At 43.8% G+C, this 14,427-nt stretch overlaps 3 protein-coding genes across 3 annotated transcripts; 1 reads left to right on the top strand and 2 right to left on the bottom strand.

Moving 5' to 3' along the window:
- Positions 1-517: 517 nt before the first annotated feature.
- LOC126368161 (WD repeat-containing protein on Y chromosome-like) lies at positions 518-9,691 on the bottom strand. Its single transcript, XM_050012047.1, has 18 exons — positions 9,440-9,691; positions 8,787-8,978; positions 8,408-8,519; positions 7,746-7,903; positions 7,218-7,394; positions 6,600-6,779; positions 6,057-6,290; positions 5,378-5,630; positions 4,812-4,948; positions 4,418-4,506; positions 3,857-4,051; positions 3,555-3,690; positions 3,072-3,234; positions 2,449-2,660; positions 2,158-2,339; positions 1,678-1,819; positions 1,222-1,419; positions 518-975 (listed from the first exon to the last, which is right to left on the bottom strand). Exons 1-18 carry the CDS (start codon positions 9,689-9,691, stop codon positions 811-813), a joined length of 3,177 nt encoding a protein of 1,058 aa, XP_049868004.1. The 3' UTR covers positions 518-810.
- Positions 9,692-9,909: 218 nt separating this feature from the next.
- LOC126368235 (28S ribosomal protein S21, mitochondrial) lies at positions 9,910-10,455 on the top strand. Its single transcript, XM_050012141.1, has 2 exons — positions 9,910-10,203; positions 10,273-10,455. Exons 1-2 carry the CDS (start codon positions 10,030-10,032, stop codon positions 10,387-10,389), a joined length of 291 nt encoding a protein of 96 aa, XP_049868098.1. The 5' UTR covers positions 9,910-10,029; the 3' UTR covers positions 10,390-10,455.
- LOC126368223 (out at first protein) lies at positions 10,451-14,425 on the bottom strand. The gene is made up of 6 exons (XM_050012127.1): positions 14,242-14,425; positions 14,045-14,158; positions 12,350-12,484; positions 11,563-11,743; positions 10,923-11,065; positions 10,451-10,806 (listed from the first exon to the last, which is right to left on the bottom strand). The coding sequence occupies exons 1-6, from the start codon at positions 14,326-14,328 to the stop codon at positions 10,654-10,656; spliced, it is 813 nt and encodes a 270-aa protein (XP_049868084.1). The 5' UTR covers positions 14,329-14,425; the 3' UTR covers positions 10,451-10,653.
- Between the last annotated feature and the right edge of the window lie 2 nt (positions 14,426-14,427).

Genomic DNA, 14,427 nt, shown 5'->3' with positions numbered 1-14,427 from the left:
AATGTCGCCAAAAAAGCATTGTTGTTGTTTTTTTTTTTTTTGACCTGGAAACTGGCACCTTTACTTTGTTTGGTGCCATAGATATACTATAAAAAAAAAGTATACATTTGCCGCCATTGAAACCCCCCCCCCCCCGCGTTGGAAAATAAATTGGAAAACTTTTGTGTTTCGTTTCAAAACACTAAAAAGTATAAAATAAAAAGGAAAAATGACGTCGTCGTAGAAAAAGTATTGTATGCAACGTTGTATAACTAGGTCAAAAAATGCTCGTGGCGTCTCTTATTGCGATGTTCGCCAAGGCTCACATCGCAACTCACGCCACTCGCATTTTTTGACCCTTCTTATACAACTGTTGCATAAAATACTATTAAGCCATCGTAAAGGTTGGAAGATGATAACATAAAGCCAAGAACAATCTGTGCCCATTTCCATAGCTGTGAGACTGGTTTTGTAAGGCAAAGATCTCGAGCAAGACGGATAATAAATAAAATAATACTGTATAGATAGGTGACGCTACTAGGCCCTTACAAGCTTTGGACAAGCTGTCGGACAGTTTGAGCTGAATAAAAATGAGTACCTACTATGAATGCAGTGAGCCAGTTGAGACGGAAGAAGAAACGCTTAGAAACATAGCAACTCGGCTTAGAAAAGTTGCAAACGTTTCTATATGTAGATTGGGTAGTTTGCAGTACGTCCTAATCGACGTCTCAATTTACGCGAGTATGTTATACGCTAGCAGGTTGCGAAATCGAAACGCTTGCAAGTTGGCCAGGCCCCCTGCCGTAGTCCTTCCGAACCGTGGCACGAGAATTAGTTGGGTCGATGCGTCTGGTGCGTGGTGGAGGACTGCGGGCGCTCGAAGTGCGCCTTCTTGGCGTGCTCCTTCTTGAGCCGCGTCTCGCGCACCAGCTCGGGCGTGGGCGGCCGCCGCACCGGCTGCGTCGACGCCATGCGCAGGTGCGCGTACAGGGGGATCTGGGGGACGTCGGGACAAGTATCAGCGAGAGGTGGCCTTACGACTTAAGGGCCTGTTCTTCTTTAACCGAGTAAGAAGGGTGAAAGTTACAGTAGTCTGGCGTCGGCTTTTAGTACGACTTGATAGGAGTAGGTAGGTCTTACTTTGGATATGAATTTGTATGATGATTCGCATTTGCTTTGAAGGTTGGGTTTGTTGCTGCGAATTCGTGCGAAAACGGGATAAAAGTGCGGCCATATACTAACAGTAGGCAGCGAGTCGTCGAGTTTTATGGTGTCCTGGTGCTCGGGGCGACTGGGCAGGTGGAAGTAGTGGCCCAGCAGCGGCTCGGGCGCCGGCTTGCCGTACGTCTTGGTGCGCAGCTCGTGCTCCGTGATGTCTCGCAGCTTGTCCACCTCCATCTGGCCCGGCACGTAGCGGGACACCTGCCCGCGACGCCACACCTGCGACACGCACAGTCATCAATCAAGCTGACAGGCAGGTTTGACCAAAACTGATTGAATGACTTGTTCTATAGCATTTCAGGTGTAAGAAGCGTCCTCCTGACTTACTAATATTTTATGTAGCACCACTGCACTAACATCTCTATGTTGGACGCCCTTATTGGGCCCTTTCACGATTATACGAATATGCTGCCTCGGGTTTCCTACAGCGCGTGAACTAGCCAGCAGACAAAAACAAAGGTAATGTTGATGTTGTACCTTGAACGTGGTGAAGGAGGCGACCTTGCGCACGTCGGGCGGGAAGCGTGCCACGTCGAGCGACCACGGCACGATGCCGCCCAGCGTCTGCAGGTACTCGCCCGTCAGCCGCCACAGCCGCACCGAGTAGTCCGAGCTGCCGCTGGAACACCAACCACACTTCAAGTGTCAGAATGGAGATTTTATAGCCAGGTGAGGTAAGTTATGACGTTATACCTGATTGAAATTGATGGTTAAGCGAATAGGGCTCAGAAAATCTCCCTCACAAAAAATAATTATTATTATGAACTACGACTGAATCACTATTTATGGAAACTTATCTTTGGAGCTCAAGAGTCCCTCAACTCAAGACTGGTACCGTAGGCTATCAGCAATTCATTTCACTTCATCTAACGCAGTTTGGTTGCACCATTTATCAAGATGTCAAGGCAAGTTCCATAGATGCGAGACATTATCTCTAACGAGATAATAAATAGTTACCTGAGCACAAGTTTCTGTTCGTCGATGTAAGCCATGGTGGTGATGCAGCGCATATGCGCGCGGTACGAGTTGAGCAGCAGCGGCAGCGGCTGGTCGCGCACCGAGCGCTTGGCGCGACCCTCCACGCGGTCGTGCCACAGGAACGGGAACTCCAGGCGGAGCTTCGGCATGCACACGTGCACCTACAACACCGCCGGTCAATATTCATACACTCTACCAAGAAGCAAGGCCACCAAGCGTTGAATTCACTCTTAACTTTTTTACTAAAAGTAACATTACAGGATGACCTACCTGCTCGTTCTTCAAGTAGTTGGTCATGAGCCAGACTTTAATGTAGCCCATGGTGGTACCGGTGAAGAGGTAATCGTTTTCGACGTCGGTGGCGAAGGCCGAGACGTAGTCGCCGGCAGTGTGGATGCCCTGGAAGGAGCCCTTCAGCCCGCCCGCTGGGTGGTCCGACCACGCCTGGATCTGACCGTTCTCCAACGCCAACATCAACGATGCTGGGGCAAACGACCGGTAGATGTTTGATATGTGAAATGTTTCAAATTATCATTTACTTCCCCGTTCCGTAACATGCTGCCCGCGTATTAGGTACGATAAACCATTTCTATGAGCTTAAATATCGCGTCACACGAGATATGCAGGCTTCAAATAAAATTATGACCGATTTACGGCTATAATAGCCATAGCAAGTTTTACGCTGGAATGTGTGAATTGGTTTATTTCACGCGTTACAGCTACAGGGTTACATTGATTATATTCATTCTTCTATCGTGTGAGTTGTGACCTCACAATCCACCTGGATTACAAACCCCATCAACCATATTCATTAGAGTATAAGAAAAATATCTCGAAAATCGTAATATTGAATCTAAATTAAGCAATATTAAAACAATGAAGCAGCTGGTTACCGACGTGCATGGAGAAGACACGCGTCTCGAGGAAGATCATGGCGTGCACGGCGAGCTGGCGCATGTTCATGATGCGCGTGGGCATGGACACGGTGGACACGCGCCGCGCGCGCGCCTTCTCCACCGCAGACGTCGTGTCGATCACGCCCTCGCGCTGCGACTGCTGCATGCAGCTGCCCACGTACACACGCGACCGATGTCATAGCATAATAGGTGATCATGGAGAACTTAACCATTACGCTTAGCACTTGAATGAAGAATGTGGTACTGCCAGGCATATTTATGCTAGCCGAGTTATGCCAAAACGTGATAATTTCAACCATACGTATAATATGTTATGGATATATTAACTATAGTAACTAGCAATATATTAGTATGCTGGAATTGATCTACGTTTGAACGAAGAGCCAAGGAATCCATCAAGACAAGAAACGGGGTATGATTTAGTATGAAGAAGTTGTAAGACCTGGGCCGCCGTATGGCGGAGGGGCGCCGCAGTTCGCTGGCGGCGGCCTGCTTGGCGCCGTGCTTGCCGCCGCGCGCCGCCGTGCCCTGTCGCTGCTCGCGCTTCGTGTACACCATCTTTATGCGCAACATCGGGTCTGTGCATGAGAACCGCCTGCAAGGGGGCCATACATTACAGTAAACAGCTATTCAGGATGAAAGTAGACAGGAAAGAGGTCCATATAAATATGCATCTAATAATTCTCCTGCATTTACTAAATGTACAGAAACAAAACACACAAAACGTATTCCAAAATTTCAAGTATTAAATTGTATATGACCTGTAAGGCTGCCCAGTCTCGAGCTTCCAGAAGATTAGTTCAGAGTTGTAGGAGGAGGTGGCGAGCGAGAGCGGCGGGCGCGCGGCGGCGGCGAGCACGTCGTCCGTGTGCCGCGTCTCCCACGCCTTGCCCGTGGCCGCCGTGCCGCTGTCCTCGAACTCCGTTACATGACGGTTCCAGCCGATTGAGAAGATTCTACAGTACACCAGACAAATATAAACGCCAGCCACGTACCACGCCAGTCGCATATTAGACTCGTTTTCCTGCGTTCCCCGTACGAAAACGAGTCCAAAGTGCGACCGGCCTTATTAATGCCGCTCTAGACATATCTACAAAGCTGCAAATCAAGATAATGGATGACAATAGCACGGATACCAGAAAGTATAACACAAGTAACAAAAAGGTGACGTTCAGCAACCTTCTTTGAAATAAAAAAAAAACATTGATCTACTAGAAACGATAAAAGATGCTAAAGTAGGTAGATCAGCTAATTGTTTCCATAATGATAAAGATCATAATTTTGTTAACTTCCTCAACGGAAAGTATGTAAAGTGGACGCACCTGCCCTCGACCCAAAACACGTTGGTCACCTCAGCCATGTGCTCCACGTTCATGTTGCGCAGGCACACGCCGTTGTTGAAGTTCCACACCTGCCAAGAACATAGCTTGGGAGAGAGGTACGCCAACAGCTTATGTTATTTATATTTAATAATTATTTTGGTACCGGAGCAGACGAAATGTCAGGATTTGCAGTTTGTACCTATTGATGATAAAAGAGCTGCCGTTCAAATCGGCAAATCTGTTGCTGTGACAGCTCTCAACAGAATGCACCTACATACGTAATTGAAACGCCTTAAATCGGTTCCGTTCACACTGATTCCGCTAAAATAGACACCCTACAGTTGTATATTTTTGTAACTTTATTATCTATGAAGGTTACGTATGTTCCTTTTACCTTGAGCGTGCCGTTGCGCGCGCCGGTGAGCAACAGCTGGTAGCCGGGATCGAAGCAGGCGGCCGTGATCTCCACCGGGATCAGCTCGCCGTGCAGAACGCGCGTGTGCGCGTCTCGGATCATCACGTTGCGGCGACCTGCTCAACAGACAGATAATAAGTATCCACTACGGAGCACTTGAGGAATTGACATATGAATACAGCCCCGTTATGAGCACTAACTCCGCACTCCTGCTTTCGCTGTAACTCCTTCATTTTCTTTAGCGAAATGAACCTACCTATCGGTTTTGGCATAACCGTTTAATAATAAGCATCTAATTACCAATCAATTCAATTCAAATTCAAATTCAAAAATATCTTTATTCAGTAGGTAACATAGTTACACTTTGAATCGTCAATTTTACATAACGAACGTCTCATCCGCCTAAAACTACTGCAGCTTCTCACAACCTGTATAGCCGGGGAAAAGAAGCTGCAAGAAAAACCTCGGCACAGGGCCCTAGACGTTCTTTAAAAAAATAAACATAAAACATAACAATCTAATTTACATAAACAACATCCTCTCACCTGTCCTCGGATCCCAGTTGCAGATGATGCTGTCCATACCACAGGTAACAACGACCTTGAAGAGCGGGTTGTAGAGAATCTTGGACACGGCGCGCGTGTGCGTGAAGCCGTCAGTGTGCGCCGGGTTGAGTTGCTCGCTGAGTGTAATGATGGCGATCTTGATAGCGCCCATGATGAACTCTCGCGTCGCCGGGTTGTACACGGCGGAGATCGGCGTGCGCTCGCCCACTTGCGGAGGGATGTCGATGTACGTCTGTTTGGATGGTGGAATGGGATTTTGTAAAAGTTGCTGTCTGAGAGTCTGCTGAAAGTCTTCTAGACTGGGTATAAAAAAAAAACACATGGAACACGCTGCGCGCTCAGTAGAGTTTCGTTATCTGGAGTCGACTAAGGCAGAAGTGGAGGCTATAGGCTCATCAAATCAATCTAACGGCTTCAAAATCAAAAATAGCTGCAGTCGGCTTCTGGTAACTTGCGGTTCTCATTTTACTCATTTTATCCCTATATTTAGCTATATGCGTTCGTAGTTTCTTGCGGACAAATCTTTATTCTATTTTAATTTGACAGCTCTAAAAACGTCCCTGTGTCCTTTATGTCCCTTAGGAAAAGCTCAAGAAATAGATAAACGCAGCTTAGGAAGCAGCTCTACCAAAATCAAAAGATCGTGATTGGTACGAACCTGCTGACAAACCTGTCCTTGAACATCCCACACTTTAATGACCCGATCCCTGGACAGCGAGTAGATGGTCTGTCCGTTGTTCTGCAGCACGAGCGCGATGATACCGGCGTGGTGGCCCACCAGCACCACGTTGGCCTTGGCCGGCACGAAGGGGTTCCACACGCGCACGTTGCAGTCCGGCCCGCCTGTCACCAGGACGTGAGCTTCTTCCTCGAACGCGAAGCATTGAACGCCCTGCACGGTGGAAGCAAATCAAACTTATGAATTAAAATTACTAGGTGCTAATGTACTTACCAAACTATTCTGAAAGTAACCGTCCAATTTTTAGGTGGCTCTTTCGCAATACTCCAATAATTTCGGTTCTACTTATATCTCTGACTTAGAGAACATAAGTCTATGGGTACTTCAGTAAGAAGTGCTTAATGCCTATTTACTTCATTTGTTACCGTTCACAATCATGTATTGAGGACGTCTTTTGTATTGCCTACTTGTTACTTGTGTTACTACAATGTTTATTTAACTTTAAAAGAAAGAAAATGCAACCTTCTCGATGCGGAACATGTTGTGCGTTTTGGAGCCGGCGATGTCGCACATGAGCAGCGAGTCATAGCAGGTGGCGCAGGACACGACGCAGTGCAGCGACGAGTAGAATGACACCTGCCGCACCCACTCGTTATGCACGCGCGGGAACTCCACCAGAGTCATTTGTGGCAGCATACGCGGCTGCAACACACCACATTTTACCTACTTGCAACTTCCCAACTCCCGTGATAACGACAGACGCGCAAGTACTTACCTAACTTCCCGAAAGAATCCAAATAACCACTCCCAACCCCAATATTGAAAGCGGTGCCAAATATTCGTTAACTTTCTTTAATGTTTATAAAAGAAAGAATGACGTGTTTACGTGTTATTTTGTTCACTGAAGAATTGCCATGTTTCTCGGGAATTATGAAAGGAATAACACCATTATTCTGGGGCAATGAAGAACATCGCTTTGAGTCTGAAGAAACTAGCAGAAGAATAATATTGATAAAGGAAGGATAACTAACATACAAAACAACTTCGATATCACGCACGCAACGGTACGATAGCAATCGTTAGTGAAACGAAGTCAGAAATCAGTAGTACGACTTCTATCCACCTTAATACCATACTCACTCGTTTCTGCAGGTCGACGTGTCGCAGCTGTATGAGCGCGCGCGCCGCCTGGTTCTGGAAGGGGCCGCGCATCACGGGCGAGAACAACAGCACACGCACGTTGCCGCCCACGTCGCCGCAGATAAGGATACACTTCTCCTCCTCGTCCTTGTGGAACTTGTAGTACATCGTGCAGATCTAGACGACGAGGGAATATAACAAGACTTCCATTACCCCTGGCTACTAATATTTACGTAAATTAAGTATCGTAATGTGAACCATGTCAAAGACTTCTCCTTTTTTAGGGCATGTCTTATCAACCCAGTATTTTGCCATCCAGGGGGGCTAAAGACGCCGCATTGAAGCAATTAATCTATCATTTGTCCGTATAAAAGTAAATGCACATTGTCAACATTGTTAAATAGCTGCTATTGCTATTTATAATGAGTACATGAGCCATGTCAGGGACCTTTAGCGGCTCTGACACCAGGGTTGATGAAGTCCGTGACTGACCTCTCAACACACAAAAGAGATGAAAAGAAGACTAGCCATATATTCCCAGCTGGAAATGATGATCTTGAGTGTGAAAGTCTTGGCGGTACAATCGTAGAAGCGCAGGTCACGCTCCGTGGAGGACGTGACAATGATGTTCACGTCCGGCATGCACACCATGTCCGTCACCCACGTCGTGCGCACCTTCAGGTGAGCTGCATCACGCATATGAAGGAAGATACTATCATACATACATAAACAAACGCATGTAATCCTTTACGTGGTGGGCAGATCCACAAGTATTCAAAAAACTACTATGCAGTCACTTTTGATACGAAGTCCTAAGATGGATATGACAAATATATAATATTAATACATCATGTTATAAGGGAATCTCTCAGTCGGTTTTTACGACATGTCCGGGGTAAGCATAATGTGAAATCCAACCGATAAGAGAATAGTCCGTCAGGGAGGGCCGGTTCAAACCCCGTTATCGGACTTGCACCAATGAGTTATTAATTTATCCACTAACACAGCTCAACCATTATAGACGGTTATATTTTGGCCTAACAGAAATCTCGGTAAGGTGTGGGTACCTAATTCATCTTGCGATGGATGTTGATCAACCCTGATTATGTTGTTGTTGTTATTTTAAGATAATAGACGACAGATTGCCGAGTTCTTGTTTAGACGGTTTGATTGATGGGAAGGCGACTAACGGCTGGCGGAGTATGCGGTGCGCAGCAGCGTCATGTTGAGCGACCACCAGTTGATCATACCGTCGCGGCTCGCCGTAATGTACGAGCCCTGCATCGGGTCCGTAGTACGATTCTGGACACATTACAAACACTTGTGTTAAACTCCCCTTACTATAGTACAATGGTAGGTAGGTTTTTAATACCTAACAAGTTTAGTGATGGAAAGAAGTATGCTGGAACATTTGAAAACTCTGCAGTAAGCAGTACAGCGTTGTGGTGGTTTATACATCGCCCCTCCACTAGGTGAAAAGTAGAAAACGAATACCAGCGGGGAGTAACTGTTTATGATTTATAATAATCCAACCCTAAACAAGTTTAACCTATTGACCAGCAAAGTGACCTTGTCAACATCGGGACAGAAGCAAATCCTGGAGATGGGATGCCGGTGCATGGAGCGGATGACGCGCGGCAGGCCGATGATAGGCGGCTCCAGCGTCTCTCGCTGGTTCTCCGGGTCGTTGGCGAAGTAGCCCAGCAGCAGGTGCGACACCAGCTCGTCCCACTCGATCTCGCCGTCGCGGTTTGTGTTGATCTGAGGAAACATACATTTTTGGTGTATGTGGGGCTATTTCTTCTGGTGACTGGGCACTGTGGACGGGCGAGGGGTCGCGAGACGTTAAAAATAAACAATATATTCTTCGAAGTTCCCCTACCCCAAGACGAAGGGGTGGGGATGTCAGGTGGCGAGCACGACACCGGGCGGCCACTCACTTGGCGGCTGGCACTTCAACAAGACGGACGTGTCATAGGATTTCATAGTTGTTTGCCAGAGTCTGTTAATTATTTTTTCATATTATTATTATTTTAGATTACTTTGCGTTCTTTTTTTAAAAACCAATTTCACTTCTTTTATATATTTATAGACCTCGATACGCGTGAGCATGTGAAGTCAAGATCATTCGCGTCTCGAGAAAAATCTAGAGTGCAGGTACTTATACTTTCTTTAACAACATACTAGGAACTCAATCATTATGCTTCAAGTTATTATTTTACCTTCAAGAACAGAATATTGAACTCATCGTCATCATACTCGACGTTCAGCAGGTCACGCAGCAGGCAGCGGAACTCATCCGGGAACAGCTTTCCGCGGAAGCTCTCCTTGAAGGCCAGCCTCAGCTTGTCCATATCTTGCATGGTGCAACGCTCGTGCAGCGGCGGGTTCATCCAGCGCTGCGCCCGCCCCACCGACCCGTCCGACTTCGACGACAGCGTCATCAGAGATTTCACATCACTCTCATTTCCCATTTTTCCTTGTAGCTGATTCATACTGAAATACAAATAAGCTGTTAAAAATATAAGTAAACAAATCTCTGGTTCAGAGTGAATGTGTCAACAGACGTGTCCAATTTGAAGGATTTCATTTGAAATCTCGCGCGTATAGCTACCGGATATTGCTGTTTATTTTTTATGAAATAAGATTGGGATTATAATGGTAGAAAACGGTAATTAGTTAAGGCAACACTATTAGCACAAACGTCAAAGTAAATGTCATATTGACGACACTAAACATAACCTCTTCGCCTTCAAAAAATAAACTTAGATTTCCATAATTTCGTAGTTTTGCCGTTTATTTTCACGTTGCGATGCATTTGACGGTGCGCCTACTTGCCAACAGGCACCCGTCCTTCATAGCACGGACAGTGTTCGTTAAAAATAACAACGTCGACGACGCCTGTCGCCTGGTAAACAGAATCCTCGGCAAAGAAGGCATACTGGAGCAATATCGCCTCACAAGATATTATGAAAAGCCTTTCCAGGTAATTAGCACTATTTTCTAGTTGTTAAGTTTTAAGTCAGCTTACGTTACGTTGGTTGTCTCTTTGCAGACTAGAAGGAGGATCAACCATGAAAAATGCAAGGCAATTTATAACGAGGATATGGAGAGGAAAATTCAGTTCGTTCTCCGTAAGAACCGACACGAGCCTTTCCCTGGATGTCACTGAATTGTATAAAAATAGCCATAGTGTTAGATTAAAAATGTAAATAAAATAAAAGAAACATAAATGACAGCTTACAAAATTTATTTTACTTCACTTACAATAAAATACACTTAGCAAAATATGTACACGAGAGATACACAGTATTGTCACAAGGTAAAATAATTAGTCTTTGTGAAAGTACAGGTAAGCTAGAATTAAAGCGACTAGATGGTCAGTTTGGCACGGAGAGCGCAGCGTGAGGTGCGCGAGTGACGGCGGGGCGCGGCGTCATGTGTAGCTGAGGCAGGCGTCGCGGCGCCGCACGTAGTAGTGGTAGCGGTAGCAGCGGTGACATGTCTTGATGCCGCAGCGGTAGCTCAGCCCACCCTGCGGCTTGCCCTTACAGTACTTCAGACCACAAGGATACCAATTTACACATACCTGCACAAACATTGTTCTATTATTAAAAAAAGTTTTATATAATATGATGAACATAAAAGTAAATTTAAATGTAATAATTCAATATACAGGTAGAATAGAAAATTACTAGCAAATACCTCAATATGACACAGGCATTCCTTGGTAGTGTCGGCTTCTGCGACGCACGCGCCGATTGCAGGCGAGCCGTCGACATTGTCGGAAGCTAGTGCATGAGGAGGAAATGGAGTCACAGCTGAGGAGTATGATGACTGCTCCATACCTTCAATTAAATGAAATTACAATCAGAATAGGTTTTTGTGCAAAATGTCAATCTTTTCAAACTGGATGGATAATGGATAAATAAATAAATTAAAAAAAAGTTTAAAACAGTATCTAATAGACTATACACTGCAGGAGTTTTTTAATGATTAGTTGTTTACTTTAGTTTTATGTCTAAATTATGTATACTTGTTCTTATTTATTATGTTTAAGCCTAAAAAATTTGCTGTAACTCTCCTTTAAATTGCTGTGCCCGGGTCCATTTGTGGTACCTCCCTTATATTACCAACCTCCCACCATGTGGAACGCAATAAATGATATGATTAAATTACCAATATTTTAAAGTAATAACCTAAATATGTCTCAAGACAAAGAATAATGGCATACATGATAGGCATCTTTTGTTCTGATCACCTGCGCCATTTAGTTCTAAAGACGTAAATTTAAACTTAACAGGAGCATGGTAGATCTAGACTGGAGATATAACAAAGCGAGTACCAGGTCGCGGCGCCCAGCGCGCGAGGTCCGCGGCGCGCAGGTAGACGCGATCGCGCGCGGCGGCGCAGTGTCGCGCAGCGGCGGCGGACAGCAGGCGCGCCGCGCGGCCCGCCCACGCCGTCGCCGTCGTCTGCCGCCACCCCTTATCTTCCTCCGCTACACGTACCGTGCCTGGGTTTTTCTATAAATATTTATACATACCATAATCATCATAAGTTCATAATCTACTAAAAAACTCTAAGCAGCAAAAATCATAATATTATTTTTCATTTCTAACAAATTCAAAGCAGATTATAATTTTCACCTATGCAAATAGCATTTAACTATAAGTTATAAGTTTACAGATGAATTTTGTTTAATTATATATTTGAATTCTAAAACAATCGGACGCAGTATTTACCTATAAAATCAAAAATGCTTTAAGATTCTGTGTCTAAGTTCTCTGTTTGGAGAACATGTGGCTTACATTAGAATATAAGTCACATGTGTGAGACTAGAGTCTCACAGGTTTAAATTCCAGTTCAGTCTCTAAAGCACCAGAATCCCAGCACAGGGTCTGCATTGAATTCAACTTTATTATCTATGAGATAATTGATGTCACATGGCTTCCAGGATTTCTGTCCTATTACCATCATATAAATTAAGTATAGTAAAATTAACAATAGTACCAGAACTGAGTAGTCAGGAGGTGCATGTTGTGTAAATGTAGGTCATGTAGATAAGCAAGTGACTAAGTTGGGAACATAAAACAGTATGTAGTCTATAACAATAGATTTCTGTTAAGTACCTGTCTTAGTTTAGCCATGGCATCAGGGGCAATGAAGTCAGCCTGAGCAGCATGTGTGAGGAAGCAGACGGTCTGGTGGCCAGTCTGGCCCAGCTCCTCTTCGCCCGGAATCACTATCCGCATAGCCTCTACTTCCTACAAGTATTATACAACATGTTTTGTGTGCGTCAAGCTAGCGGCCTCAAAAAAAAAATGGGCACGAAAAAATAATTTGACCATACCAAAAAATAGTACTCTTATTGAAAAAAATAGTACCTGTTGTAAAAAAATTAGTACCATCACGGTTCTGGATTTATAGCCATGTTTTATTGCACTTGCTAGCTTGACGGTGAGCGAAATTTGGCGAGAGTTAACGACAAGGTCTTTCGCTTTGATTTAAACGCCAAAAAATAGTACCGAAATAGTACTCACCCCCTGCAAAATACCGAAATGAGTACTTCAACGGTTCCAAAGTTATAAAGGCAGTTCTTTGATCCCGCTGGCTTGACGTTTTGAAAATACCTATTATCTGGGGAACGCTTGCATACTTCAGTTTGTAACTAATGTCAATAAACTCGTATGAAATAGTACTCCCTACCATCATAATTTGGACCTGATTCTCTTTGTAGAAATATGTCAAAAAGGTATATAACCTATGTCATACATTTATCAAGACAGGTACAGTCGCGAACAAAATTATTACACATGCTCAAGAAGAATGTTGTCAGATGAAAGTAATATCATTGTTGAAACTCTTTGAGTTATTCTACAAATACTGCAAATTGTTTATTAACAAACACTTCGATCCGTAACAAATTGAACATGAAGGTATAAATTATAAAATAAACCAGCAGATTAAAAATGTATTATGATGTATTAAAATCACAGATTGTTTTCAATAAGAACTAGACCCATGCAGCCATTTTCTATTAAAATTATTGCATATGGGTGTATGCAATAGCAATTTTTTGTAATAGCAACACTCTGAAGTGCAAAGAAATGGTAGGGTAGACCTCCAAAATGGCAATACTGGCGATGGCAATACTTACGAATAGATTGTGAGGTTATGTAATTGTCTACGTGACTGTATCTACAACAAATGTATGGCATAGGTTATGATGATTTTGTAACATATTTCTACAAAGAGAATCGGATCAAAATTATGATGGTAGGAAGTACTATTTCATACGAGTTTATTGACATTAGTTACATACTGAAGTATGCAAGCGTTCCCCAGATAATAGGTATTTTCAAAACGTCAAGCCAGCGGGATCAAAGAACTGCCTTTATAACTTTGGAACCGTTGAAGTACTCATTTCGGTATTTTGCAGGGGGTGAGTACTATTTCGGTACTATTTTTTGGCGTTTAAATCAAAGCGAAAGACCTTGTCGTTAACTCTCGCCAAATTTCGCTCACCGTCAAGCTAGCAAGTGCAATAAAACATGGCTGTAAATCCAGAACCGTGATGGTACTAATTTTTTTACAACAGGTACTATTTTTTTCAATAAGAGTACTATTTTTTGGTATGGTCAAATTATTTTTTCGTGCCCATTTTTTTTTTGAGGCCGCTAGCTTGACGCACACCATGTTTTACAATTTCTGTATTAAACAAATTATACCTATAGATAGATTGTTAATAAAGAGTTTCTGTATATAATTAAACTCAAAAACTTTTCAGAAATCACTACTAATATGTTCGTACTCATGGTACTTACGTTAGTAAAGTCTACGAGTTGCGAAACGTGGACCCCGTCAAGCCGCAAGAACTCCAGGGTGATAGTATCCTCCGACACATTCGCTGTTATATTCTCCTGAATAACGTCGCCACCCTGGAACGTAAAACTCTTTCAATTCTCGCTCTTCGTAAGAAAATGTATACTGGAAAATGCACTCGCTAATACTTTATTTTTACCTGGTTCTTGACATTTATAAGAAGTTGCAAATTTGTAGGCTGGGCAAGCAAATAAATTATAAAAGTAATAAAAGCCAGTTTATCCATTTTTCCTTCAAAATGTGTATAAAAATCGTAATTCAAAACATCGCTAATTAATTCCTCTCTAGTAATAACTTTGACTTTAAAGTTACGTTTAAAAAGACA

This window comes from Pectinophora gossypiella, chromosome 7, assembly GCF_024362695.1.
Source record: "Pectinophora gossypiella chromosome 7, ilPecGoss1.1, whole genome shotgun sequence".
NCBI classification, from domain to species: domain Eukaryota; kingdom Metazoa; phylum Arthropoda; class Insecta; order Lepidoptera; family Gelechiidae; genus Pectinophora; species Pectinophora gossypiella.
This window is presented reverse-complemented; position numbering and strand designations above follow the sequence as displayed.